We start from the raw sequence: 27756 nt of genomic DNA on the forward strand, positions 1-27756 counted from the left end.
TATTTCCAACTACTCTCAAAGGGAATCTACACTTTAAAGTTATTTAAAGGCAGCCCCCATGTTAACCTATGAGAGGGCTACGCCCTGCAACAGCGAAGACTGAATTTAGCAGCATTTCACTGTTAGGACATGTAACACACATCATATGTCCCACCTTTGACGTGCACTGCACCCTGCCCATGGGGCTACCTAGGGCCTTACATGTACAAAAAGTGAAGGTTTGGGCCTGGCAAGAGGGTACACTTGCCAAGTCGAATTGGCAGGATGAAACTGCACACACAGACACTGCAGTGTCAGGTCTGAACCATGTTTACATGGCTACTCATGTGGGTGCCACAACCAGTGCTGCAGGCCCACTAGTAGTTGGTTTACAGGCCCTGGGCACCTCTAGTGCACTTTACTAGGGACTTAATGGTAAATTAAAATATGCTAATCATGGATAAGCCATTTACACATACAATTTACATAGGAGCACTTGCACTTTAGCACTGGTCAGCAGTGGTAAAGTGCCCAAAGTATCAAAAACAGCAAAAACAGAGTCAAGCACACATCAACAACCTGGGAAGCAGAGGCAAAAGGTTAGGAGAGACTACATCAAGGATACCAAGTCTAAAAAATGTAATTTAACATGATGTAATATTCGAGGTCATAAACAGTGCAAGGGGAGGACGCAAGTTATATTTAGGTCTGTTTACTATGATGTTCACTTTGTTTTTTCTAAGAACATATACCGGCGGTTGCCAGTATGTCTTTATAGTTAGGATGATATTTCCATAGAAAAAGCGTTTTTAACTTGCCTATATCTTTGGCACTCTTTAACGAATCGTCACAATTATTTCCAAAAAATACTGGCCTGTTGATTCTTGTTGTGCATGGAATCTTTTGGGATGATCCGTCAAGCGGGAGCCAAGAAAAAAAGAGTTTAAAAAACATTGCATTTCCCATGTTAATTCCTATAGGACGTTTAGACACGACTACAACCTGAACCGCTGGACGGAAGTACACCAAATTTGGCAGAAAGCTAGCTTTTGGTACACAGATATCGCTTTTGTTTATATGGTGTAAATCTGTTCAGTAGTTATTGAGAAATTAAAGGGAAAAACAATTTGTATATCTATGGACGCAGATCCTTTGCGAATAAAGCGTGAAAATGTGTGCATTTCCGTGAATACACGTGCGAACAGAAGCGCTGCAATTGGCTGACCGCAACCTGACAAGAAAGTTGCGCCCACCATTTTATTTCATAGGACACGGTCCCCTGGGGTAAAAATCCTAATTGAAAGTGGCATAAGGGGTCACGGTGAAGGTACCCTGACCGCCGGGATGTGATATAGGTGTGTCTGAGGGGCAAATTCTGGGGTTTAAATAATTTTGTGTCACAAAGCAGGACGTTTTGCACAAAGTATTTGCAAATATGAACAATTTTGAAAGAAAAACTACACTCATTCATACACTAATTTATTCACTCATAGACACACTCAGAGACTCATGCTCCACTCACACACCCACTTACTCATGCATCCACTCAGACCTGCTCATAGACTTCCACACGCACTTTCAGACCCACTCAGACACTCATGCACCCACTCACAGATCCACTGAGAGAGAGGCCCTGTGGCCAACCTGCATGCGCACGGACAAAGGCCGTGCGTGGCACAGGTTTGGGTGGTTATAAGGTCTTGGCTGCAAGGCCTGGCTGCAAGGCCTGGCCTTGTGATCAATCCCTGTTTCGCATTGCACAGCGGCAATTGGAATAACGTATAGTAGCTAAAATTACTTCACGTTAAAAAACCATAGAAATTCACTGAACAAAACAAAGGTTACAGGGACGTTATAGTTAGGTTCTGAATTTACTCATACAAAACCACAGAAATTCAGCAATTATAGTTAGAGTTCTTTCAAGTAACTATAACTTACACCCTAAAGTAACTATAACTTGCACCTTCGCCATGCACAGCTAAATATTCCACATATTACTTCATTGATGAGATCTTGTATGGCATTTTTGATATTATCACTGCAACATTTGTAATAAAATTATTGATAAGAAAACTGTGCATGTCAAGGGCAAGTTATAGTTACTTTCAGGTGAGAATGAGAATAAACCACACCCACATTTTGTGGGGGTCTTGGGGAATGTTTGTAAATTTCCAAAAGATGTAGTGTATAGGAGTACACCTTCATGTGCAAAAGTTCAACTTTTTTGTGACTTGGGTTCTCAAAATCTAGAAGGGAAGATGATGGCTATCCATGCAAAATGTGTGGTTTCCTCTCTATGATTTTCAACTTGGAACTGGCTTGGTGGTTGGAATCCACAGAGAGGACCCATTCTGATATCTGGTTGATGTTGATGAGGATCTCCACTTTGGTTGCTTTTTCCTATTGCTTGTGTACTTTTAATAAGTTTACTACTCTTTTCCTGGTCCTCCTGTCATATTATAAATCTTCAAATGTGTGGATTGGCTGGTGGTCACTGTTGTGAGCCCTAGTTTGGAGCAACTGACTATTCAGATTGATGTGAGATGCAGTTTTGGCTGGTGATTTTTTTAAAGTGATGGGGCATAAAAGTTCTTTCAAACTTTCACAACATGAGACAGACAGACGTATGGTCCCAAGATTTGTACTATGCGCAATGTGAAAGCATAAATCCTGAGACAAATCCCAGCTTCTCTGCTTGAATAAACTTTATCATCCTAGGCATAGTTAGAGTTCAGTGGCCAAGAGTGCAGTGGTGTAGAGTAGAGTGGCGAAGAGTGGGTTGGCATAGAGTAGAGTGGTTTAGGGTAGAGTAGAGTAGAGAAGCGTAGCATGAAGTGGCATAGAGTGAATGGGCAAAGAGTGAAGTGGTGTAGAGTGGTGTAAAGTAGAGTGCAGTGGTGTGGAGTGGTGCGGTGTAGAGTCCAGTGGTGTGGAGTGGTGCAGAGTAGAGTGGGGTAGCGTAGAGTGCAGTATGCATGGTATGGTAGTGCACTGCCATTACGGATAACTCATTTTCAATTGAAATGACCATTACATTTGCACAGACATACAGCTGTACTAATAAACCTATACAGTGCACAAATGAAAATGTGTGGAAATTGCATCACCTAGTGTAATGATTTGTTTTGATCATATTAAAGTATTTGTTTCCAACACACTTCAGAAATAACAACAAATGTTCTTCATTTGTGTTTACAATTCTGATATGTTCTGAAATACTTACACAGTTCATTTAAATGTTGTGTGCTAGAAAAAATGTCTTTCCTACCCCCAGTATCCAGCAAGATTGTCAAATAAATCCTCTCTTTGAAGTCAGAGAAAGTAAGTAAACCTGTGCTCTTGGAAGATGGTAGTGTTTGATGCAGACAACTTGCTGCAAGTGTTAATGCTCCTTGTGATCTCTATGCCAAAGTTTTAAAAGAAAGAGTAGGAACATACGCAAAATAGAAACCACTCACTAGCCACGCATGAGCCAGGCGAGTGATCCACACGTATATCTCAGATATTGTGAGAGTCGAGAGCGGCAGTGAATCCTCCTGAGGCTCTTGCAAATACAATCAGTGAGAAATATAGAAAGAAGGGAGGTGGCAACACCCAAATACACCCTAGTGTAACCCTTCCCACCTTGAATTTGTTAGCCCTGTGCTTTCTATGATCACTCATGAGTTTTGTGAGAATGTCACTACACCCTGTGGACCACAGTGCCAGTGCCCAGTGACAGCCAAGATCAAATGAACTTAAAAATAGGCCACACCCTGAACCCAGCGTAATTGCCCTGGTTTATCTATGAAGGGTGAGGGAAAACTTGCCTGTGCATGCACAGATACACCCCGGGAAACAGAAAATCTTGAGTATCTTTTAATATGGAGCAGAAAAAACCATCATCTAGCTGAGCTGCTCACGTGCTTCCACCTTCCTTCTTGCATCTCCTGCATGGTGGGGCCTTGCCCATCCCAACACCACACACCATCTGTGGCTGATGAGATGTTGTACAGTTTCTGGGAAAAAACACAACAAATGACATCTTCCTCTTACGTTTACTGTGTATGTGTGTAGATCGTACTGCTTCCTAGCAAAGTATCTGTGTTAGATCAGTGGAACCCTAGACTATATGAAAGGTACATATAGTCAACCATGTTGTGGTGTGATGTAGGTCATGAAGCAATACATTTTGTTATCAAATGCATTGTTTTAATCCCAACATCTAATAACTGTCTCCCCCTTTTCCTCCCTCATGCTGTCTTTTTTGCTGGCTCTCACTTTCTCATGTCTTCTTGTTCTCTTTCTCCCTCTTTCTGTTTCACACTCTCTTTCTCATTTTCGGTCTCTTTCTGTCTCTTTCATGCTCACCTTTCTAGGTATGTAAAGATATACTTGCTTCCTGACAAATCCCCCCAGAGTAAACAGAAGACGAATCTCAAAAAGAACACAGTGGACCCATCCTTCTATGAAATCTTAAAGGTACACATCCGAAGTTAGATTCTGTGAATAGGTTTCTTGGATGGAACGCTTGAATGACAAATTCCTATTGCAAAGTAAAGACTTGAACCTCGATCAATATTGCCGATATATTTCTTATGAAACTACCAATTTGTCCAAGGTCAAAACACATTTGTTCTTTGGCTTGTCAGTCTGGTCACTTTCTGTCACATCAGTGTATAAGGGAAGGACACTGGAAAAGTGATTCAGTTGGCACATCGTTTCCCCATTATTCAGGTTTTACCACCCTGGACACATAATCTACCATATGCCACATAATTTGCAGAGATTAACTGGGCACCTTTCAGTCGGTGATTGCTTTATTCAGGCGTCAAATTGGTACTTGGTAATGAAACCTCTTGACCACAATGTATTTATGTGGGTACTAGTGACTAAGGCCCTCATTATGACATCAGTGGTCAGCTGACCGCCACGCCGGCGATGGCCATAGTACCGTCGCAAGGCCAGTGGTGAAGACCACCAAATTATGACCATGGAGGTGATCCCTCCCATAGACAGCCAATGTACCACCTGAACCCCCACTGACCATGGTGGTAGCCATCTTCAGGCAGACGGAAGACAGTGACTTGTCCACTATATTATGGCATAGCAGACTGCCAGGATTTGTGGGGCAGGATCACCGCCACCGAAAGCCTGGCGGAAACACATCTCTGCTCTTCAAATTGCAGGTAGATGACCAGATTTCTTCACTCCCAATCCGGCCTGCTTCCTTGTATCTCCTGCTAATTCAGTTCTTCTGCAAAAAAATGCCAGTGCGAATGTCCATTTTCCCCATCTAAGTGGGTGAGATCTCATAGGAAAATTGTTTTTCCTCTCAAAGGGGGGAACAGATGATCCATTCTGGGGGCACTCCGTCCAATTTCTGAGAGAGGAAGAGCTTTTACTTAAGAACGGCAGGGAGGAGGGGTCCAAAAATGGTGCAAAGCTTGCTTTGCCCCATTTTTTAACTTCTGGGTCAGGGCAGGCTTTAGGGGACCTGTGGGCCTATTTCCATGGTGGAACACCATGGGATAAGCCCACAGGTGCCCTCCACAGGCCCCAGGGACACCCCCACCCACACCAGAGGGACAGCGGGGGATGGGGGACCCCATCCCAGGTAAGTACAGGTAAGTATTTTATTTTATTTTTTTAAGTGCCATAGGGGGCCCTGAAATGGGCCCCCATACATGGCACAGGGTGCAATGGCCATGCCCACGGAACCTTGTCCCCTGTGCTGGCCAATGGGGTGGCGGGCATGACTCCTGCCTTTTCTAAGGCAGGAGTCATGTGGCATGGTAGGTTTAGCGCCTGGGGTGGCCCTGGAGATTGGTCACCCCCGCACCACAGCACTTCAGTGGTCTTTGTTATCCCCCTGTCCTCTCATCAAAACTTTTCTCATTGCGTTCTTGTGTAATGTCTTATAGGAAGTATAGTAATGGGTAGATGCATGAAAGTGGATATGTTTTAACTTTATGTATGCAAATTTTGTGATTGGTACGTTTGTACAAAGGAAAAATCGGTTTACAATTGTAAGTAAAGACAATGTTCATTCTTTAGATTTCTCAATTTTCTCACTTCAACCTATTAGGGTGTATCACTCATATTGTACACAAACCTCATCCAATGGATTTCAGTCTACCAGTAATCCAGCCTCCCCAGTTCAAAGATCATTGATGGAGGACACCACTCTTGCATCACAAATCATGCAACAGCACATGGCTACAAGCTGCCTCTTAACGGACTTCCAGTAGTAGCCTCCCTCAGAGACTGAGCGGTCTTGATTTACTTTTTATCCTATTTGTTTGAGAGAAAACTTTTTTCCCACACCAAACACTTGATTCTGACCAGTAGTCACGTGGTGTTTTCTTTCAAAACACAGCCAAGTGAGAGGCCGCACACATACCTCTACATTTGCAACATTGAGGGACAACATGAAGTCTGAGAGATCTCAAACCTCTAAATTGTCATTGTCCATGCACAATATTCACAACGCATAATATCACCATGAGATACGGAATACATGCCTATCCCTAAAATGCTAATTCAGGATGTAACTGCAACAAGGATGCCTTTCCTCGAGTGTGGTGACCACAGTAGAGAATTAAACACATTCTCTTGCTGTTCTTCACACTCTCTCTCTGTGATTCTGCCTGTCTGTTTGAAGTTGATATGAGCTATCCTAGTTCAATTTCCAGTGAATGGAAAAAGATAGTCCACTGAGAAATGCCCTGTGTGTATTATCGGTGTTATCCAACTTTCTATGATCTTACAGTACAATATCGATTATTGCTTGCTGGAGACTCGAATGCTGCAGATCTCTGTGTGGCACGCGGGGACGCTGAGGCGCAATGTTTTCCTCGGAGAAGTGTTGATCCCGCTCGAGGCTTGGAACTTTGAAGACAATTCTACGCAGTCTTTCAGCTGGTACCAGCTGAAAGCAAAGGCAAGTGCAAAGCACAGGTTCTTTTTTTTGTCCAATGATTTGACATTCACACAGCCACGTGCATATTTATAAATTAAAACTATGTGTAGCTTGGCAATGAACATTACATGCTTGTCATTCTTACTGAACTTTTCTACAAGTTAATAACCCAGAAGCTTATTTGTGCATATCATTAGATTAGACAGTGTCGTTTCTTTCTCGTTCAGAGGTCAGCGGTGTTCCTGACGCTCAGTCATATAATCTGTGCTGACCGTGGAGGAAGATTGCCTCCTGCGCAGTTTCTTTTCACTTATTTCTAAAGAGATTCTTCTTTCGTTTTATGTGGGGGTTTTTCTGGAAATTGCTTGCTTTTTTCCCTGGTTGGACTTCGGTAAATGCTGCTCCTTGAAGATCTTAATAAACGCACACACCACATGCCAAAGCTTAATGTGTCCACCATGTTGCTCTCCTGTTAACTGTTTTTGTGTGTCTGTGCCATTGGCACACAGGCACTTCATAGCAGATGCCCTTAATGTTTGTGAGTGTTATGTGCGTTCATAACTATAAGGGGTGAGTTTCAGTAGTTTTATGCAGACTTCTGCTTCACTTAGCATCTTTTAAGTCTTCCTCGAAGACCACTACAGAAGGCCATCAAGGATCACCCGCCTAACATGCTACGGAGGACAGCATAGCCTGTACCCCCAACCATTGTGCCATTGGCAATACAGTTCATCAGTGCTGCTGTTTTTTGTCTCCACTCTAGAAGTATTTTAAAACTTCCTTTACAAGTGACCATAGTTTGCCGACATTCCCAGTAGTCATTTTTTTATCTCATCGGCGACCAGCAATTCTGAGTGATCCCATGGATGGAATGCTTAAAGCAACTCATCCTTAGAATTGAATGACCACAAAGAGCAGTTACTGTTGACACTTTTAGCTGTGTGGAACAACCCCCCATGAGTGCACTGAGTAATCCAGAACCTAGGGCCTGATTTAGAGTTTGGCAGAAGGGTTACCCTCACAATGGTGACGGATATCCCGTCCGCGGAAATATAAATCCCATTATATCCTATGGAATTTATATTTCAGCAGATGGGACATTTGCCACTGTTGTGACTGAGTAATCCCTCCGCTGTACTCTAAATCAGGCAGTTAATCACCACAAGTGCAGACAGCTCAGAACTACTCCATTACTACAGAGATATCTTCTACAAGTGAAGTACAGAGTGTTGCAAGTACCCTACAGTCTTACATGGACTGTCATTTAAAAAAGCTTCAGTCGACTACCCCAATGCAGGGGTAAAGCTTCTCAAGTCCTAAAGCCATCAAAAATAAAGTCAGCAAAAAAAAAGGGAATGGGGAAGGCAAAAAGTTTGGGGATTGACCCTGCAGAAAGGGCCAGAACCAACAATGTACATGTACAATGCTGTATTTGTTACATCAGTGAGCAACAGAATAGAATTAGCCCTGTGTCATTTATATAGTATTTATCTCCCAGGATACCCTGTAAAGGATGACACAATTAAATTGTTTGCACTTGCAAAAAATAGATGGAAGATTTGAGGTGTCAGCCATGTTGCACAGCCTTCTTTTAGGTCAACCCATCCTGTGTTCACTGCTGGATGTCAGTGGGGTCCTGGGTTCCTCTCCCTTGTATTTCTGGGCTTATAGCACTTATGATTTAATTTCCATTGATGACTTGTGGTGTTCTGGGGTGAGGCTCTGTCATTGGGTTCAAGTGCTCACAGCAGGATAAACCTCAGCTTTACATTATTTTTGCTGGTATGGAACACAATAACAAAAATGTATTGTGATTTGTGAGGTTAAAGTCACTACATGCCGTGCCCCAATAGGAAATAACTTGAGCTTTCTTCTTAGATAGTGCTTCATAATGCACTTTTTCTGTTTGTCTTCACTGTACAGAGGAGGTATTATTGTCACCCAAGTTAATGGTATTGTGAATTTGTTTCAACATTTAATTATTTTTTTATATTGCATTTAACAAGAATGCCGTGTTGTTCTATCGCAGCTATTGTGTATACCCATGCTACGCTTAGGCCTACACTGTGCTTGTGCTTCTAAGGTGTTCAGACTCTTTCTTATAGTGGCACTTTTGAACGAGGATTCACAAATGAATAACCTGGTGTCGGATAAATGTGCATTATCTGTATCTTATCAAGGTCATCTCGCTTCTTGAGGAAGCCCAACACCTGGCGAGATTCCCACTATCAATTAGGTTAACATTGCATTGTTCTTTGTCTCAGGAGGTGCAAGCACTGTCTCATTGAATGGTTATTTTTAGTTTCATAAACATGTTTTAGACTTCCGGTAGGCATGAATACATTAATTGTCTTTCACAGTGCTCAATTTACTGACCTTGGAAAGACTTCTGATTTGGCCTCGTAGAAATGTCAACCTGTGACTTGCATATCAAAGCAGGTTTCAGCTACGAGTGTTCAGCTCACTGAGCCATACTACTGGTGATAATATAGTAAAGATGCTACTTAAACCTAACCTTGATAACTGGCAATTTTTGGTCAGCTAAGGCATAGAGTGAGTTTTTTTGTAATATGAGTGCAACTGGGTATAGATGTGTCGTAAACGAATCTGTCTGACAGAGGCGCACGTGCAGCAACCGAACTTTTGCTGACTGCGCCACATCAATGCATGCTCTGATTGTGCCCCCCCCTTTTAATACAAAGAAAAGAAGCAAGGAAGAGGGTGACTTTGAGAACTGAATGAACTCTGTTGCTGGTTTTTATGAAAATGCAACTTCGAGAACTTATTCTCTTGTTCCTTAAATGCCACATTGCTTAAGTGATTGTGCTCTTTCCCGAAAACATAGTAACATTGGCTTATCCAAAACTGGCATATTTAATTTACTTATAAGTCCCTTGTGAAGTGCTCTACATGTGCCCAGGCCCTGTAAATTAAATGCTACCAGTGCGCCTGTAGCACTGTTTGTGTCACTCACTTAAGTAGCACTTTAGACATGTCCAAGGCCTACCATTGTAAAGCCTGTGTGTGCAGTTTAAACTGCCATGTCGATCTGGCACGTTAACCCTCTTGCAGGCCCAAACCTTCCTTTTAATACATATAGGTCACCCTTGTGGTAGGCCGTAGAGAGCCCAAGGGCTGGGTGGAGTGTATTAAAAAAGTAGGACATGTACTTCTATGTTTTACATGTCCTAGTAGTGAAAAACTCTTATTCTTTTTCACTACTGCAAGGCCTATCCCTCCCATAGGATAGCATTGGGATTGGCTTATTATATTTATAAGTGGGCTTCCAATTGGGAAGAGATAGAACCCCTACGTTTGGTGTCTCTGGAATTACAATTTAGAATCACGACTTATGGTGAAGTCAGATTTTAAATTGTGGTTCTGAAATGTTGGCATTTTCTTACTCTGACAGCTGGGATCTTGTGCATTCTCTCCAGATAGCCACACACAAAGGGAGCTTAGGTGTGACTGATGGGCCATCTACAGCCTGATGGGCCATTCTGTACAGAATGTGAAGGAGGAGCTGACACATCTTTTGGGGCTGTGTCCTGACTCCACACAAAGGGCTGCATTGCTCTCTGTAGTGAGTCAGGAGCCAGGGCAGAAAGGGGAGGGGCTCTATGCACTTCAAAGGCCTCTCTTTGAAGTTTCCCCCACTTCAAATGCACAACTGGGTATGAGAACTAGAACTCAGAACCAGAGTGACTTCTAGAGCTTGCTGACTCAGGTACAGAAAAGACTTCCAACTCACCTGCTACAGCTTCTGAACCTGTCTTCAACCAGCTCCTGACCCCCAGGAAGCACCTCTACAGTCCTGGGCCCTCAGATGTTGTTTCTGACTCCTGAAACCAAGCTTTGGGACTGCTCTTAACCGCAAATGGGTCCACTTGCACCAGAACGCTTTGCTCGCCCTAAGAATCAGCATGTGTCACCTCAACTTCGTCTCTTCGCCGAGCAAGTATCTCCGCTCACGGCTGCAAGGCTCCAGCCCACCTGTCCTGGCCGACTCTTCACGCCCACGGACCACCACCAGTGTCTCTCTTCTTGCACCCAGAAAACTTCTTTCCTGCGAACAGGTCTCTTGGCTCAATTTTTGATACAGTAAAACTTCAGCTGGACTTACCTCGGACTGTGTCCAGCTCGTGCTCCATCATGGTCGTCCTAAACTTTTAGATTTAACCCAGTCTAGCGCGACTAGATACTTTCGGTTGTGCTTTATGCTCATAAGCACTATATTGCATTTTAATATTTAAAAAATCATATCTAGACTTCTACTGATTGAACTTTTGCCACTTTGGTCTTGTTTTGTTCACTAAATTAAGATCTATTTTTCTAACCTGGTGTGGTACCTTTTTGTATGGTATTTTCACTGTTGTACTGTTTGCAGTGTTGGACGTATACTTTACATATTGCCTCTTAAGTTAAAACCTGACTACTCTGTGCCAAGCCACCGAGGGGGGTGGGGGGGTGAGCAAAGGCTAATTTGGGGTGTGTTTTTGCCTTACCCTCAGTAAGATTGTGGTTCCTGTTTGGACATGGTACATACATTTGCCAACTAAAAACTCAATTTCTAGCATACATCTTTGTAATTTGTGCTCAAGGCAAGACAAAACCTACCTTAGGTTCTAGGATAGTACTACAGCTCCTACCTATGCCAATCAGCCCTTAGGACACAATATCAATAGCTTTTTTAGTGAAAATGCAACCTTCACAATTGGGTTCAATCTCCTGCTAATGGTGATAATACACTTTATGAAAATGTCCCACTTTATTTCATCAGAGACTCAATAACACTTCTAAATTGAATACAGTGTTTCTGCTGGTGGTAGTATATTTCAATGGGGTAACAATAAAGTTTATCACCGATAAAGGGTCCCAGTTTATTTCTTTTTTCTTGCATGCATTTTGGAACCTGTTAGGCCTCAATGAAAACCTTTCCTCTTTTCATCACCCCAGTAAGTCAAAAAAATGAATTAAATTTGTGAATAATGTATTTGTTATTAGTTACTGCACGATTCAGAGAGTTGGATGTTGTTATTTTGGTTGGCAGAATTCATCTACTAGAATGCTCCACTCTCATTATCTGTTTCTTCTCCTTTTTATTGTTCTCTTGGTTGCCGTCATTGGATGGGTCGTTACGAAGTAAACCATTCTCAAATAGACCTTTCTGTGCAGGAACATCACGAACGCCAAGCCCAAGAAAACACGATGTCTTACACTGATATTTGGCATGAACAAAGTGAGCTTTGAACCAGAACCCCATCCTTTCAGGGGCCCTCTGACAGAGCCAGTTCTGTTCTGCAGAAAGTCTTGCCCTAATGACCTTGAATAATTCTTAAACGGATTGTTTTCAATACCTCTTTTTATTTTTAATGTGGGTGATGTGTGATAGTCCATTACAGACATTTTTCAGAGAAATGTTGTGTTTATGTTTCATGCAACATCCATAAAAAAGTTTCTTTTAGATCAAAACAGGACCTCACATATGAGAAATGAGATGTGTCACAGAGATTATTTGCAGTAATATTACTGAGCTGCTGCTGTGTTACAATATTGAAAACACACCTCACTATCTCTGATTATTAGATATAAAGACATTTAGAATTTGCACCAGTGTGTCTGTGAACTGTCAGTGACCTGGCCAAAGAGGGCACGAAGGAGCTGAAACGGAATCATAAATTCAAAGCTGTTCTACAAAGCACCCATTCCCGTTTAAGAATGTGTGAAAAAACGAAGAGCAGGCAGTGATCCCACAGATACTGCCTCCTCTTTAAAATGATTTTGAACCATAAAATATTTACATTTTTTAAGCACATCCTGTTTTCCTGTAAGGAAAATTGTGGCTTTTAAAAAAAAGCTTTAATAAAAAGTAATTACAAACATGGTGGCCTGCTGACCCTAGCAGGCCAACGTCCCTACGATGACTGTGATTCCTAATGTGTTGCAATTGCGACCTACCTCATTAATATTCATATTCGCGACCCTCTAGGAATTGTTAAAAGACACTCAGTGATTTTTATACATTGAGAATAGCAATTCCCAAATTGTGATTCAAAGAAAAACGCAATTAGGTTATTACTATTCCTAATATTGATACATCTAGTCCTCAGTCCTTAGACAAGGTATGGCTTTCCTCAAGGTTCATCCATGTGAACGGAAAAACAATGTACCGACCTCTCTTCGTTGAACCATACAGTTTCTGTGAAGTCATCACTCCAGTCCTAACCAAACTGACCCTGCCCGTCTGTTATTCCGTGTGGTTTTACGTGTCATTGTTCAATCCAGTTTACAATAGCATACGCTTCCTGCACCCCCACTGCTGTCGGTGGTGAATGGGCATCCTGAGTATGTGATCAAAGGTGTTCGGGACTCAAAGAGGGTGAGGAGGCTTTTGACACACCTGGTGACCCCAGGATCGGTGTATGCTCATTTATCACAGAGTTTCCAGCGTTTCACTCTCCCTTGCAGTGCCTGGCGCTCTGTACTGCCTGCTGAGACTGCATCGCATTTGTGCCTGAACAGCTTCTTTGTTCGAAGCATTGGGAAGCCAGGAACCTTGTGCCGATTTGAGGTGTTCACCCAGTGACATGCCTTCTTATTTGCAGCACCCACTTCTCCTACGCTCTGCTACCGTAAACATCACCCTGGTGGCCAACCATGAATGAGGGTTAAGACATTGTCGTACTGGAGTGTTCTCTAGTACCCAGTAGGACTTCACTGTACACTGATCACGATGCTCTGTTGTGCTGGCAAAGACCAGATGCTGCACTTAGGGAGCATCGCACAAATAGAGCTACCTGCTGCCCTGATAAATGTGTGAAGGGAAACCACAGTGATCCTTCCATCTTTACTTTGAAACTAAAATTACCACTGTAAGCTTAAAGAGCAGTATAATATCACTATGATAAAGATTAAACATGAATTCAAGTTTTACCTTATTTCTCAGATATAACTCCCCCTTCGACAACACATTTATTGCATGCTGTCTCCATTCAAATTAAAATTAATGTTTTACCAAAGCCCGCCTTCCAAGAGTAATCTTTGACTGTTTGATGGGACAGGGCAAAATTTCATTTCTGACGGCCTGATTTACATAATTTCAGGAATTTTGGATTTCCATTGATACTCGAAATTCCCAGAATTACGCTGTGATGCCTCGTCAACGAATTACGCCATCCTTGTGGCAAAATTATAGCATGGGAGCACCGGTAAAACACAAACGTTTACAGCACTTCTGTTTTCCTTGCTTTTGTTTAATGCAAAATTCTGCTTTGTGTCCAAAATGGACACAAGAACGCCTTTTGCATTAAATCATAGTACAAAATGAAAGATTTGCATCTTGTGTAATTTTCCCAATTTTTCACATGATTATCCGAAAGCAATTTACACGAATTTCCATTCTGGTCATCCTCGCTGCCCTCCTAAGTCAAGGCCTAAATGCAGCCTGTTCCCAGCTGTTTTCTGTGGCCCAAAGAACAGCAGGTAATACTTGTCACTGGGGTTTCATAGCTGCGCCAGAGAACTGACCACATAGCAATGATCTCAGTGCCTATGAGAAAAGTAGCAAGCAGAGCCAATCTCAAAAGACCAAATGCTGGGGACAGTCTGTTGCTGGTCTGGATGGAAACGGAGTCTATGTTTGCTGTATTAAACGCTACAGGAAACCCTCTCAAACTCACGCAGATAAATTAGTGCAGCATGCCTCAAGGGAACTTGTGAGTCATATTTATTTTAACTTCCTTGGTTGATTTTCTTTCTCCTTGGAATTATTTACTGTTGTTTCCTTTCAACTTCCGTTGCCATGCTATAAATTTGCCAAGATTCAGACATCTAATGAAATATATTGTTAACTGTGCTCAGTGCAATTACAAAATGTACTGAACGAGGAAAGTGGTCTTTGCCAACTGTTTGCCTTCATATTTGTAAAAAAATGCACCTGCCTCAAGTCCTATTCACTTGTTTTCACTTTTCGGAGGCAGGTATTGCTCATGGTTGACTGTATGCCTTACCATTGTAGCGGCCTGACAATGCATCTCACGTCCAGTGCTTAATTTGTAACAAATTGAGTACCAGGGCCCAATATATTTCACATTGGTCCACTACAGTTGGCACAACCCATGTGTCCCTTAAACTGAGGGGTTATACCCTAATTTTAGCATTTTTTAAGCTACATTAAAAAATCAAATGCTCTTCTAATGAGCTTTGCTTACAAATACACATAGCACGACCATGTGGTGGATTCTCATAAAATCGTGCCTGTGTTTACAAAAAAGGGCCAGCGCTGACCACTGACAAACACCCACACAAATTAATCACTGGTTGGACCTAACACCCAGAGTGATAAATTAATTAATCAGGTAATTTAAGATATGAAACAAAGCATCCACTCGAATTATCATGATGTTTTGATTGATGAGCCTTCCTTAGCTGATGTTCTTCTCCTTTTCAGAGCATTAGAATAAACTCAGCTGCTCTTTAATTAAGAAATCGTGTTACCACAGCATTGTCCACATGATTATGGATTTATTGCACTTCCTACATAATCACCTGCTGCAGAATTTGTAAATTTCAATTTACTGCTTCCTTCTTAAGAGGTTCAAACGTTACCAGAAAAAGTGCCGCAAGTGGTGAGATTAAGTAACAGACCTTTTTGCAAAAGTTGAATGATCACTTTCAGTTTCTGAATGTTGTATTCAGGTGATAAACTTGTGCTGGTGAGGTGATACTGTAGGCACTATAGTATTGATGTATATGTTGCAGTTAAAAAAATAGCTAACTAATGCTGTCTTCCTGCAAAATTTGCCTTTTTCTTGCCGCATAATTTAGTAAACGCTAAAGCACACATTTTTCCTCCATCGCCATATAATTCTAGTAGATCTGATTGTACCTAAATAGCGGGGCCTGTCATGTCTTTAACATTTTCAGTGACTTACATTAATCTGATGTCCTGTGACCAGCTGTCGCAGTGTGCATGTCTGATCAAAACTACCGCTCAGTAAAATCAGTAAGATGTCTCTACCTTGAGCAAGTGGATATGGGCTCGTAAGCAACATAATTATATTTTGTAAGTTTGCGCCGCTTATGCATCAAATGACGTTAAGGCGGCGCTAACTTTTCATAAATCAGGTCCTTACCATTGATACCACTCTAAGCGGCAATAACCCATTCACTTTGGTACAAGTGCTGTTAACAAGCCTCTCTTTATAACTGATGTTCAAAAACTATTCATCATAAAATTGTTTATACAAAGAAGAACATGGGCCTATATTTATACTTTTTTAGCGCTGCAATATGCGCCGCTTTTTAATGCAAAAGTGGAGCAAACGTAGAAAATACAACTCTATTTTGTAAGTTTGCTACGCTTTTGCGTAAAAAAACGGCGCAAATGTGGCGCTAAAAAAGTATAAATATGGGCCGTGGTGTATTCATTTTTTAGCATAAACTTCAAGCTCGTCGTAATTTGTTTTTCCAAATTTTCATCTCCACTCTGAAGCCCAATAGTTATCTTTTTGTTTCCAGCCGTGGCCCGTCCTTTGGGCTAAGGGTCCACGCCCCCTCGCCTTTTACCCATCAAGAAGAGTGTCTGTCAGGCTAATCAAAGGTCAGCCTGACAGATACTCCTCATTGTCAGGTCAGGTAGCCAGGAGATAGAAAAGCACTATTTGCGCAGGCTCCTGGCAGCTTGAGCTGAACTTTGCTGGGCTTAGGAGGTCACAACTCCTGTGGGTGTGACCTCCTCAGCTCAGCAAAGGTCCTTGAGGCCCTTCTCCTCTGTGACAAGGAGTAACGTCACTCATTGCCTCGAACCTGGACTCTTCAGTTTTAAGCCCTGAAGCGCCCAGGGCAGAGTGTCATTCAGTGACACCTTGTCACAGTGTGGGATGGCATCAGCAGTCTCACTAACCCGATCCCACTCTGTGCCGAGGTTAGGACTGCTACCTTCCCTCAATGGCTGGGCCAAGGCCAGCCAGTGAGGAAAGGCAGCAGTTCTGCCTTCCCTCATTGGTTGATCTTACGTCAACCAATGAGGGAAGGCAGCAGTCCCAACCCTCCTGGGACCTCAGAGGCTGAGCTGCAGGTGTGTGTGTTTGTCCTTTAACAAATGTTCGGGGCGTGCGTTTATGTTTGAATATGTGGTAATGAGTGTTGTGAATGGATGTGTGTGTGTCTGCACGTGTGTAAATGACTGAGTGTGAGTGTCTATATGTGCATGAGTGTCCTGTCTGACCCCTCCCTCCTAAAATCACCAGCGACACAGTTAGTTTCCCCCTTCTCCTTGGCCCTATTTCATGGCTCTTATTTTTGACACAATGGCCCTGATTTATACTTTTTGGTACAAAACTGCACTAATGCAGTTTTGCACCAAAAAGTTTAGCACCAACTTGCACCATTGCTGTGCTCCAGCTGGGCACCATATTTATGGAATGATGCAAGCCGGTGCAAAGGATAGGTTAGCGTCAATACAAATGACGTTAGTCAGGTGGAGATGGGGGTATGGAAGAAGGGGATTTTGCACCAAAAAATGACAGTAGGTAGGTTAGAATAAAAAAAAAATACTTTAACCAGATTAGCGTCATTTTATGGCGCAAAACCTACCATGCCACATGACTCCTGCCTCAGAAAAAGCAGGAGTCATGCCCACCACGCCAATGGCCAGCACAGGGGACAAGGGTCCCCTGTGCATGGCTATTGCACCCTGTGCTATATATGGGGATCTGCACTTAACAAAATTACCTACCTGTAATTACTTGTAGTTACCTGGGATGGTGTTCCCCCATCCTCCGAAGTCCCTCGAGTGTGTGTGGGGGTGTCCCTGGGGCCTGGGGAGGTCACCTGTGGGCTTATTCCATGGTGTTCCACCACCCACAGGTCCCCTAACTCCTGTCCTGACCCAGGCATTAAAAAATGGAGCAAAGCAAGCTTTGCACCATTTTGTGACCCCTCCTCCCTCCCGTGCACCATTTTTGCACAGGAGTATACATATGGTGTTAAGGCCATAGAGTCATTTTTTGCATTGGAACGCCTACCTTGCATCTCATTAAGACACAGCAGGTTTTCACGTCACAAAAATGACTTTAACTCCATACATTTTTGCGCTAGACAGGTCTAGCGCCAAAGTATAAATGTGGAGTTCGTTTTGCACCGAATTAGAGTAAAAACAAATGATGCTAATTCGGTGCAAACAGAGTATAAATGTACCCCAATATGTTGGCTTGCTAGCACAGATATTCCTTTTTAATAAAGCACTGCACGAAAGTGGGAACCAGCATCACAGCGAAATGGAGGTGGAGGTGGGCAAGTTATATAAAGTCATAAGGGAAAAGATAGTTAGTATTGAATTGTTGTGACCCAGCCATTTCCCAACATAACTAACTTTGTATGCTGATATGATGAGGGCGATTGTTGTAATTATCTGTGTTGTGCAAGAGTTGTATTTTCATCCCTTTATGGAATTTGAGAAGGGTTCACCCTGTGTCTTGTGGAGAAGGGAAAATTCTGTCCACTTATGTTTCTTGACCTTACTGTTGCATTCGACGTGGTGAGTAACTCTTTCTTACTCAACACCATCAAGAAAATTATGATGATAAAGCAAACAGTTCTGAGCTGGTTCTCCCAAAATCTAAAAATTGTTCTAAACAAATACAATTTAACACTTCTCCTTTGAATCCAGCCCCTGCAACACTAGGAGGTCCACAAGACTCAATTAATTTTCCTTCTAACTTGAACCTCTGCTAGTATCCCCTGACAACACTACTAATACACTGGAGCCTTTCATAACATATGTATGCTGATGAGGCTCAACTCTCCCTAAGTGTGCTATCTCAAGAAGCCATTCTTTTTTCTAAACCAAATTGTAATGACACCTGTAGGAAATTTAGGTCACCTAGGATGTTTCACCGTATGCTGGACCCCATATATTTTTACTGCCTGAAGAACTCTGTGCACTTTACTCCAGCTAACCAGTGATGACATTACTCCAGAATTGGAACTTTCATAGATTCGTATGCTTGAATCATTCCCTGTCATCGTGATAGGAGTCACTGGTACACTAAAAAATGTAGTGTTGACACACCCATAGAGGCCTTAGGCCTTGTAATTCAGTATCATATCATAGCCATTATTTAAAAGGGACTAAACTTAATAGTCAACCAATCAAGAGCCACCACCCTGTAAAACCTTCCTGAGAGAGCTCCAGTCCCTCAGATTTTCTGCCGCACGTCGTGCTAGGAGTCTCCACTGAGCTCCCGTCGACTGCAATGCTCCCGCCGATGAAGACACCTGTTGACGATAACAGCTGTCGATGCTGACTCTGTTGTCGACGATACCACCAACTTCAAGGATGGGATCTCCATCGACAGTGAGCGGCCCATCGACGGTACTTACGCCAACGAGGATGACACCATCGTCGACAAAGAAACGAAAACTTTCTTTTCTTAACTTTACATCGTCGACGACTTTGTCAACAACCATGACAATGGTCAAACCTATGGTAAAACACAAAAGTCAAAAATTAAACACACCAGCAAATACATCACTGATGTATTAGCCTTCCCTACTGCCCTCCAACCTCCTGAATGAAGACTCCAAAGAGGATAGTCTTTTTGGTGCTGCATGTAGCCCTTCAGAACTTAATATTAAATGTCAGGAATATTCTTATGACAGGGAAGGCTGCAATCAAGATTTTCCTTTCACCGCAAAAACACTTTCAACAAGCCCAGCAGTACAATGAAGATATGGTATGCATTCCATCAACATTTGTTGCAGACCTACAAGTAATGCTGTCAGACTACAGAAAAGTATTCCATCCACCCTCAAGTCCTGATCAAGACTGCCCCACTCCAACAGTTTCAGTATGGCTTCAACCTTCCACTCCTGGCACACTTGCTTCCTCCCCCAAGTTGCCAGATTCTCTGCAGGTGATGCAATTTGGTATACCCACATCATCTGAGAAGAGAGAAGAAGGTGAGCTCCAGCACTACCATGATGAATGAGATGATTACGTATCACCAGCACCATTTGACTCTCCTATGGAGGATATAGGAAGTTTCCACAACAGATTGGAAAGAGCAGCCCTTCGATTCAATCTTCCTATCCTCACACAACAAAATTACTGTTTCCTTTACAATTTCAAGGAACCTTTCAGAAAAATTGTCAGGGCTATGACCATTACTCATTGTATTTGGGAAGAGGGCCTAAAGGTGACGCTCAATCCAGCCTCAGTTGGAGCAGTGTTGCCGTGGATCGATTAAAAATATAAAGCCAGGGAATAAGCACCAGCCTCTTGACAGCTCATCCCAAACCAGATTCCGTCATCTCTCAGGCAGAGTAAAGAAGATCCAGGAATTCTTCTACACCACTGTCATCACACCCGGACAAGTAGTGTAGATGCCTCGACAACATAGAGAAGTGTTTTTCGCCTGTTTCAGTGCTCACTGTCAGAACAGCAAATACACTGGCTCTCATTGGTAGATATGGTCGGCAACTATGGTGCAATATTGCTCCATATCTAGACAAACTTCCAGATGACTTTAAAGGAGAAACTAAGAAAATCTTATTGGATGGAGAATACACATCTTCAGAGGTGATCGATTGTGCGATAGAATAGATTTTGCTACTACTTGATTCAGGCAGCTAGCTGGAGCAGCGTTTTTATTCCATCAAGGCTGGCTTGGAGCTACCTTGTTCAGGCCTCAGGCTCAGACTAAAATATTGGATCTACCCAATGACAGACAGGCTTTGTTTGGAAAGCACGTCGACGATGCCCTCCAAACAATAGAAACAGATACGGCCAAGTCGTTAGGGACGTTGCAATACAGAAAGTTGCCCTTTCGTGGAGTCCAAGGAAGAGGACAGCCATCTTAGAGGGGGATACAAGCAATACCATTATACAACATATTTCTCTTCTAACCAACAATTTCGGACCCAGTACCAGCAAAGGCAACCACCATCGGCGGCATACGTCAGACTACCTCCCAGAGGAAAATCTGGACGACTGCCAAGGACACCAGCTGTTGACAATGACCTATTCCAGGCATCGGCAGCCAAGCTAGCAGGGAGAATAACCCACCATCTATACCTCTGGAGGCAGATAACAACAGACCAATGTGTTCTGGGTCTAGTCTGGTTCGGGCAGTGCTGGAATTCATAAAGACACCACCTTCAAATCCGCCTCAGACTTCTGTACAAAATTGATCTGGGTCTTCTCAAATGGGAAGTCAAGAGCATGATCAAGAAAGGAGCTCTAGAAAGAGTTCCCCTTTCACAGAGAGGGTAAGGTTTCTACTCCTCTTTCTTCTTAATTTGCAAGAAGTCAAAGCAGTGGAGACCAATCTTGGAATTAGGAAACCTCAACAAATTCCTCAAAAAGCAATTTTTCCGAATGGTCACAGAGCAAGATATTTTACAGCTCCTCAACGGAGGAGACTATGGCCCATACTTATACTTGGTTTGTGCTGAGTTATCGTCATTGTTTTTTTTTTTACGCTAATTCAGTGCAAACCTAACTCCATATTTATACTTTGGCACTAGACACATCTAGCGCCAAAGTTATGGAGTTTACATCATTTTTTGGACATGGAAACCTACCTTGCGTCAATGAGATGCAAGGTAGGCACTCCCGTGCAGAAAACGATGATATGGCCTTAGTGCCATATTTATTCCTGTGCTAAAATCTAGCACGGGCATGGGGCCTTAAATAATGGTGCTAAGCTTGCTTAGCACTATTATTTAACGCCTTTAAAGCCATTATTTAACACAGTTGTTAGAGGACCTTTGAACCTTTTTCCATGGTCAGAGACCATGGAAAGAGCCCACAGGTGCCCTTCCCTGGCCCCAGGGACACCCCCACCCACACCAGAGGTACACCACAGGATGGGGGGTCCATCCCAGGTAAGTCCTGGTAAGTATATATATATATATATATATATATATATATATATATATATATATATATATATATATATATATATATGCAAAAAAGAATAGAGAACTCTGGGTAGTTCCCAAGTTTAGGTGGAGAGCAGCTCTAGTAGGGAGCACCCTGCAACACCAGCGACACTCTAGATTTTCTCACCTCAAATGTCTGTTTATCTAGCAAAGTTTTTAAGCATTGGATCAGCACAGTGCTATCCACGCCGAGCTAGATAGTGACAAAGTCTTTTGCCATTTGTACAGCAAAGTCTTTAAGCATAGGTTTGACACAGTGTCAACCTTGCCGAGCTGTAAAATAACAAAAGCCATTTACCACTCCAGGCACAGTATTACAGCTTTGGACTGGTAAAATACCATCCAAGCCAACCTGGAATGAGTACAAATGGCAAAAGACTTTGACAAGGGTCACTCCCCTTGGCGACAATTTTTAATTAGGCCTTTTTGGGGGCAGAAGCCACTAGGCACCAGAAATATATATAATTATTTTTCTTTACAGGAAAGGAGCGACCCCTTAGGCAAGGGTCGCTCTGGGGGGGGGGGGGGGGATTTTATATAGACCATTTCTGCCCCCTTTTCTTGGGGGCAGATCGGCCTATTTTTATTAGGCCAATCTGCTCCCAATGGGAACAGAAATCACTAGACCCCAGGGATTTTTCTTTTGCGACAATTTCACTAAAAATGAGCAAACCCTTAGGCAAGGGTCGCTCCCCTGTGGTACAAATTTATTTTAGGCCATTTCTGCCCCCTTGAGGCAGATCGGCCTATTTGTATTAGGCTGATCTGCCCCCAGGGGGGCAGAAACCACTTAGGAACCAGGGATTGGTGTGTGTATGTGTGTTTTGTTTGGGGGAGCGGCCTCTTGGGCAAGGGTCGCTCCCCACGGGAGGCATATTACTGTTGGCTATTTCTGTCCCTCTTGGCAGATCGGCCTATTTTTGTAATGCCCATCTACCCCCAAGGGGGGTAGAAAGCCCACCAGTGTCCAAGGACATTTATTTTCAAAAAAAGAGGGTGGGGGTATGGCCATACCCCACCCCAAATAAATGGGGACAAAGCAGTTATGCCCACCAGTGGGCAGATGGGGCAATTACCCCCGATCCACACCCCCACGGGGGCAGAAAGCCTACTAGATGCCAAGGCATTAAAAAAAATAGTGGGGTGGTGGCTACCAACCAGTATGGGCATGGTTCTGCCCCTGCCAGAACTGAAGGGGTAATAGTGTTTCAGCTCCCCCCGCACACTAAGAAATCTTATCCCAACTGCAAACAAGAGGACATTCGATTATTTTGGGTTTTGATTTTACATTTGTGCCATGAGAGCTTGTCTAATTCTCAAAATCATCTCACTTGGAATGGTGAGGGCTGCACTTTTTGTGCTTTGGGACGCTGCCATGTAGAAAAATCTATGAGACCTAGACATATCTGAAAACTAAACATCTGGGTGAGTCCAGGGTGATGGTCTTCACATGCACCCCGAACCATTTTCTTACCCTAAAGCCCTGCAAACCTGCAACTTTGCTTGAAATCACACATTTTTCCCACATTTTTGTGATGGAACCTTCCGGAATCTGCAGGAATCCACAAAATTCCTACCACCCAGCATTGTTGCATCTATGCCGATAAAAATTCTGCCCCACTTGTCAGCCTAAAAACATTTTTTTCCAAACTGCCCTTTTGGATCCGCTTTGGTTCCCCCTTAATTTTGACATGTTTTTGTCTCTTCCTTGTCACAGGCACTTGGTCCACCTACACAAGTGAGGTATCATTTTTATCAGGAGACTGAGGAGAATGTTGGGTGGTAGGACATTTGTGCCGGTGCGGTGATCCCACACAGAAATGTGGGAAAAATTTGATTGTTTAACAAAATTTGAGGTTAACTGATGATTCTTGGTAAGAAAACACTGGGGGGTCCACAGAAGTCACATCTCCCTGGACTCCCTCAGTTGTCTAGTTTTCAGAAATGTCTGGGTTTTGTAGGTTTCCCTAGATGACTGCTGAGCCCAGGACCAAAAATGCAGGTGCCCTACTCTCTCAAAAACAGATCGTTTTGTATTTGATAATTTTGATGTGTCCACGTAGTGTTTTGGGGCATTTCCTGTCGCGAGCACTAGGCCTACCCACACAAGTGAGGTACCATTTTTATTGGGAGACCTGGGGGAACACTGGGTGGAAGGAAATGTGTGACTCCCCTCAGATTCCAGAACTTTGCAGCACCGAAATGTGAGGAAAAAGTATTTTTTTGTCAAACGTTGAGGTTTGTAGAGGATTCTGGATAACAGACCCAGGTGAGAGACCCATCCTGGATTCCACTAGGTGTCTAGTTTTAAAAATGCACAGGTTTGGTAGGTTTCCCTAGGTGCTGGCTGAGCTAGAGGCCAAAATCCACAGCTTGGCACTTTGCAAAAAAACAGGTCAGTTTTCTTTGGGAAAATGTGATGTGTCCACGATGTGTTTTGGGGCATTTCCTGTCGCCGGCACTAGGCCTACCCACACAAGTGAGGTACCATTTGTATTAGGAGACTTGGAGGAATGCTGGATGGAAGGAACTTTGTGGCTTCTATCAGATTCCAGAACTTTCTGTCACCAAAATATGAGGAAAAGGTGTTTGTTTTGCCAAATTGTGAGCTTTGCAAAGGATTCTGGGTAACAGAACCTGGTGAAAGCCCCTCAAGTCTCCCCACCCTGGATTCCCCTAGGTGTATAGTTTTGAAAAATGTACAGGTTTGGTAGGTTTCCCTAGGATCCGGCTGAGCTAGAGGCCAAAATCCACAGCGCCACACTTTCCAAAAAACACATCAGATTTCAATGTAAAAATGTGATGTGTCCATGTTGCGTTTCCTGTCGTGGGTATTAGGCCTACCCACACAAGTGAGGCACCTTTTTTGTTGGGAGACTTGGGGGAACACACAATAGAAGAACAAGTATTATTGCCCCTTGTCTTTCTCTACATTTTCTCCTTCCAAATGTAAGACAGTGTGTAAAAAAAGACAACTATTTGAGAAAAGCCCTGTAATTCACATGCTAGTATGGGGACCCCCGAATTCATAGATGTGCAAATAACCACTGCTTCTCGACACCTTACCTTGTGCCCATTTTGGAAATACAAAGGTTTCCTTGATACCTATTTTTCACTCTTTATATTTCTCCAAATGAATTGCTGTATACCCGGTATAGAATGAAAACCTATTGCAAGGTGCAGCTCCTTTATTGGCTCTGGATACCTAGGGTTCTTGATGAACCTACAAGCCCTATATATCACTGCAACCAGAAGAGTCCAGCAGACGTAATTGTATATTGCTTTCAAAAATCTGCCATAGCTGAAAAAAGTTATAGAAGAAAACGTGGACAGAAATAGCTCTTTTTGTACCTCAATTTCAATATTTTTTAGTTTTGCTGCTACTTTTTGTAGGAAAACACTGATGGATCTACACAAATAACCCCTTGCTGAATTCTGAATTTTGTCTACTTTTCAGAAATGTATAGCTGCCCGGGATCCAGCATTGGCTTGATGCCCATTTTTGTCTCTAACTGGAAGGAGTCTGAAAGCACAAAAAATAAAAAAAATGGGTATGTCCCAGTAAAATTCCAAAGTTGAGTTGAAAAATGTGGTTTTCTGATTCAAGTCTGCCTGTTCCTGAACGCTAGGAAGATGGTGATTTTAGCACCACAACCCTTTTGTTGATGCCATTTTCAGGGGAAAAAACCTCAAGCTTTCTTCTGCGGCCCTTTTTCCCATTTCTTTGAAAAAACGTAATTTTTGCTGTATTTTGGTTAATTTCTTGGTCTCCTCCAGGGGAACCCACAAACTCTGGGTACCTCTAGAATCCCTAGGATGCTGGAAAAAAAGGATGCAAATTTGGCATTGGTAGCTTATGTGGACAAAACGTTTTGAGGGACTAAGAGCAAACTGCCCCAAATAGCCAAAAAATGGCCGGGCACCTGAGGGGGAAAAGGCCTGGTAGCGAAGGGGTTAAACATCTAAGGGACATATTTACAAGCACATTGAGTCACCTTAGTGCTGCCATAGTGTCATTTTTGGACGCTAAGGTGACTTTTCTGCTGTGCCACATTTACAAAGTGTGGCAATTCTTGCATTGCTCCACTTTGCAACCCCTTGTGACACATTATGCCTGCATCAGGCCGAATGTGTGAAAGGGGGTGTTCCGGCACAGGGAGGCTCGTCATTTTTAACGCCTGCTCAGAGCAGGCATTAAAATGACGCACCCAGTATATTCAATAGGCCTCACTTTGCTTTGCTTCACCAGTGTCAAAAGTTTTCACGTTAGCGTAGCAAAGCTCCAGAATAGCGTAAAAACTTTTGATGCTATTGTGCTAATGTCTGCCATGGTGCACAGTATTGTAAATACTGCACAACCATGGTGTTGTTAGGTGCTGTTAGCGGGGCGGAAGTAAAGTAGCGCATCATCTATGATGCACCACTTTCTTGTAAATATGCCCCAAAGCATCCATCTCGCCTTCCATCTAAGTCAGTGTCGAATTGTGCCTCAGTTCGGGTCTACTGGACCATTGACTATCATTGCCACTTTATGCTTCTGGGAGCTATTGGTACTTGAAACTTTAAAAAATCATATCCATGGTTACTCTTATTTATTTTGTGTTATTTTGGTGTTGCTATCCTTGTTAACTCTTTTTTCTGATTCTTTTTGTGATTGTTATTGTTTTACATTTTGACTTTATTACTGTTTTGATACTACATAACTACTTTACACATTTCCCTGAGGAGTTAATTCTGACTGCTCTGTGTCATAGCTACAAGGGGCTTGAGCTCAGATTAATTTAGTGGCTTTGAGGTTTCACCTGACAAGAGTTGTGATTATTTCTTGTTGTAGGTAGGCACACCTCCACAAATAATAATCCAGTTTCTTAAAACATCCAATTCTCGATGTCCACAAATCACCCAAAGAAAACCCTCTAGAGATGGAATTCTTCCTTATGTCATTACAATTTGTACTTATGCTTGCATCTATTTATAAATCTCCCCACACTTCTCTCTACATATTAATTCTTCGTGTTTTTTTTATCTCAACATCATTAGTTAAAAAAATTCTGGATGTTATTTTCTTACTTACCATGATTTTTACTTGTGTTTGACAGGCTTTGTATATTAGCTAAAATCTCAAATTTACTGCACCCAGCTTAGACGCTTGTAGATAACAGAACATTTGAAAGTAACTAGAAGAACACACAGGTCATTTTACAGATCACCTGAAGAGTAATGGACCACTGTCAAATAATTTGTAGAGAGAAATGTGAGGAAACATCATAAACATCGTAATTCGATGAGAGTGCCAATGTAAATGTGCGAAATTTTACACTTAACAGTTTGGGAACATCTGAGTTCTCAAGCCAGGTAGGACTAGTTTTGCTTTCCAAAGAATCAATGTGTCTGAAAATTGCATTATTGTTCTAAACGAAAAAGTAATAAGGAGGTCCATTACAGGGCAGGTCTGACCAAAAAGGGAAAGGGTCTCTTGGCAGGTAAAATATTATGTAGAGATCTTGGAAGTTTTAACAATATTGTATCTATGAAGTAGCGTGCATGATTGATAAGGCCTGAAGACGGTAGAGGTACCATTTGTAGCCAGTGAAATGCATTGTCAACGTTTAGAAGAACAACTACTGTTCATACTATGCCTATGAAACTGATGATGAGGAGATCACTATGTATGCATGGATATTGTGCGAGAGAGTTCAGATTCAGTTCGTATTAAAATGTCTTCAATTTATGATTGCATTTATGAACAGTAGTTTTGAGGAAAACTTTATTCGTACAGACACAAATTTAATGACACTGCAGACAGACAAGACAAATCTTATATAAAGTTTTTAATGTTCTTAAACTTTGATCATTTAATAGAATAAGTATTTGTACATTATGAAAAAACATGTTTGTACATTCACAAGACACATAGCGCATACAATTAA

The 27756-nt window shown here is 42.5% G+C and overlaps 1 protein-coding gene across 2 annotated transcripts in view; it reads left to right on the forward strand.

Moving 5' to 3' along the window:
* Positions 1-27756, forward strand: part of SYTL3 (synaptotagmin like 3) — a 459450-nt gene that overhangs the window by 364796 nt on the left and 66898 nt on the right. For both annotated transcript variants that reach the window (XM_069234590.1, XM_069234589.1), the window contains exons 11-12: positions 4338-4440; positions 6731-6901. In XM_069234590.1, the coding sequence (XP_069090691.1) occupies positions 4338-4440; positions 6731-6901 (274 nt within the window). The remainder of the gene's footprint in view (positions 1-4337; positions 4441-6730; positions 6902-27756) is intronic.

Source organism: Pleurodeles waltl, chromosome 5 (assembly GCF_031143425.1).
Source record: "Pleurodeles waltl isolate 20211129_DDA chromosome 5, aPleWal1.hap1.20221129, whole genome shotgun sequence".
Taxonomy (NCBI): domain Eukaryota; kingdom Metazoa; phylum Chordata; class Amphibia; order Caudata; family Salamandridae; genus Pleurodeles; species Pleurodeles waltl.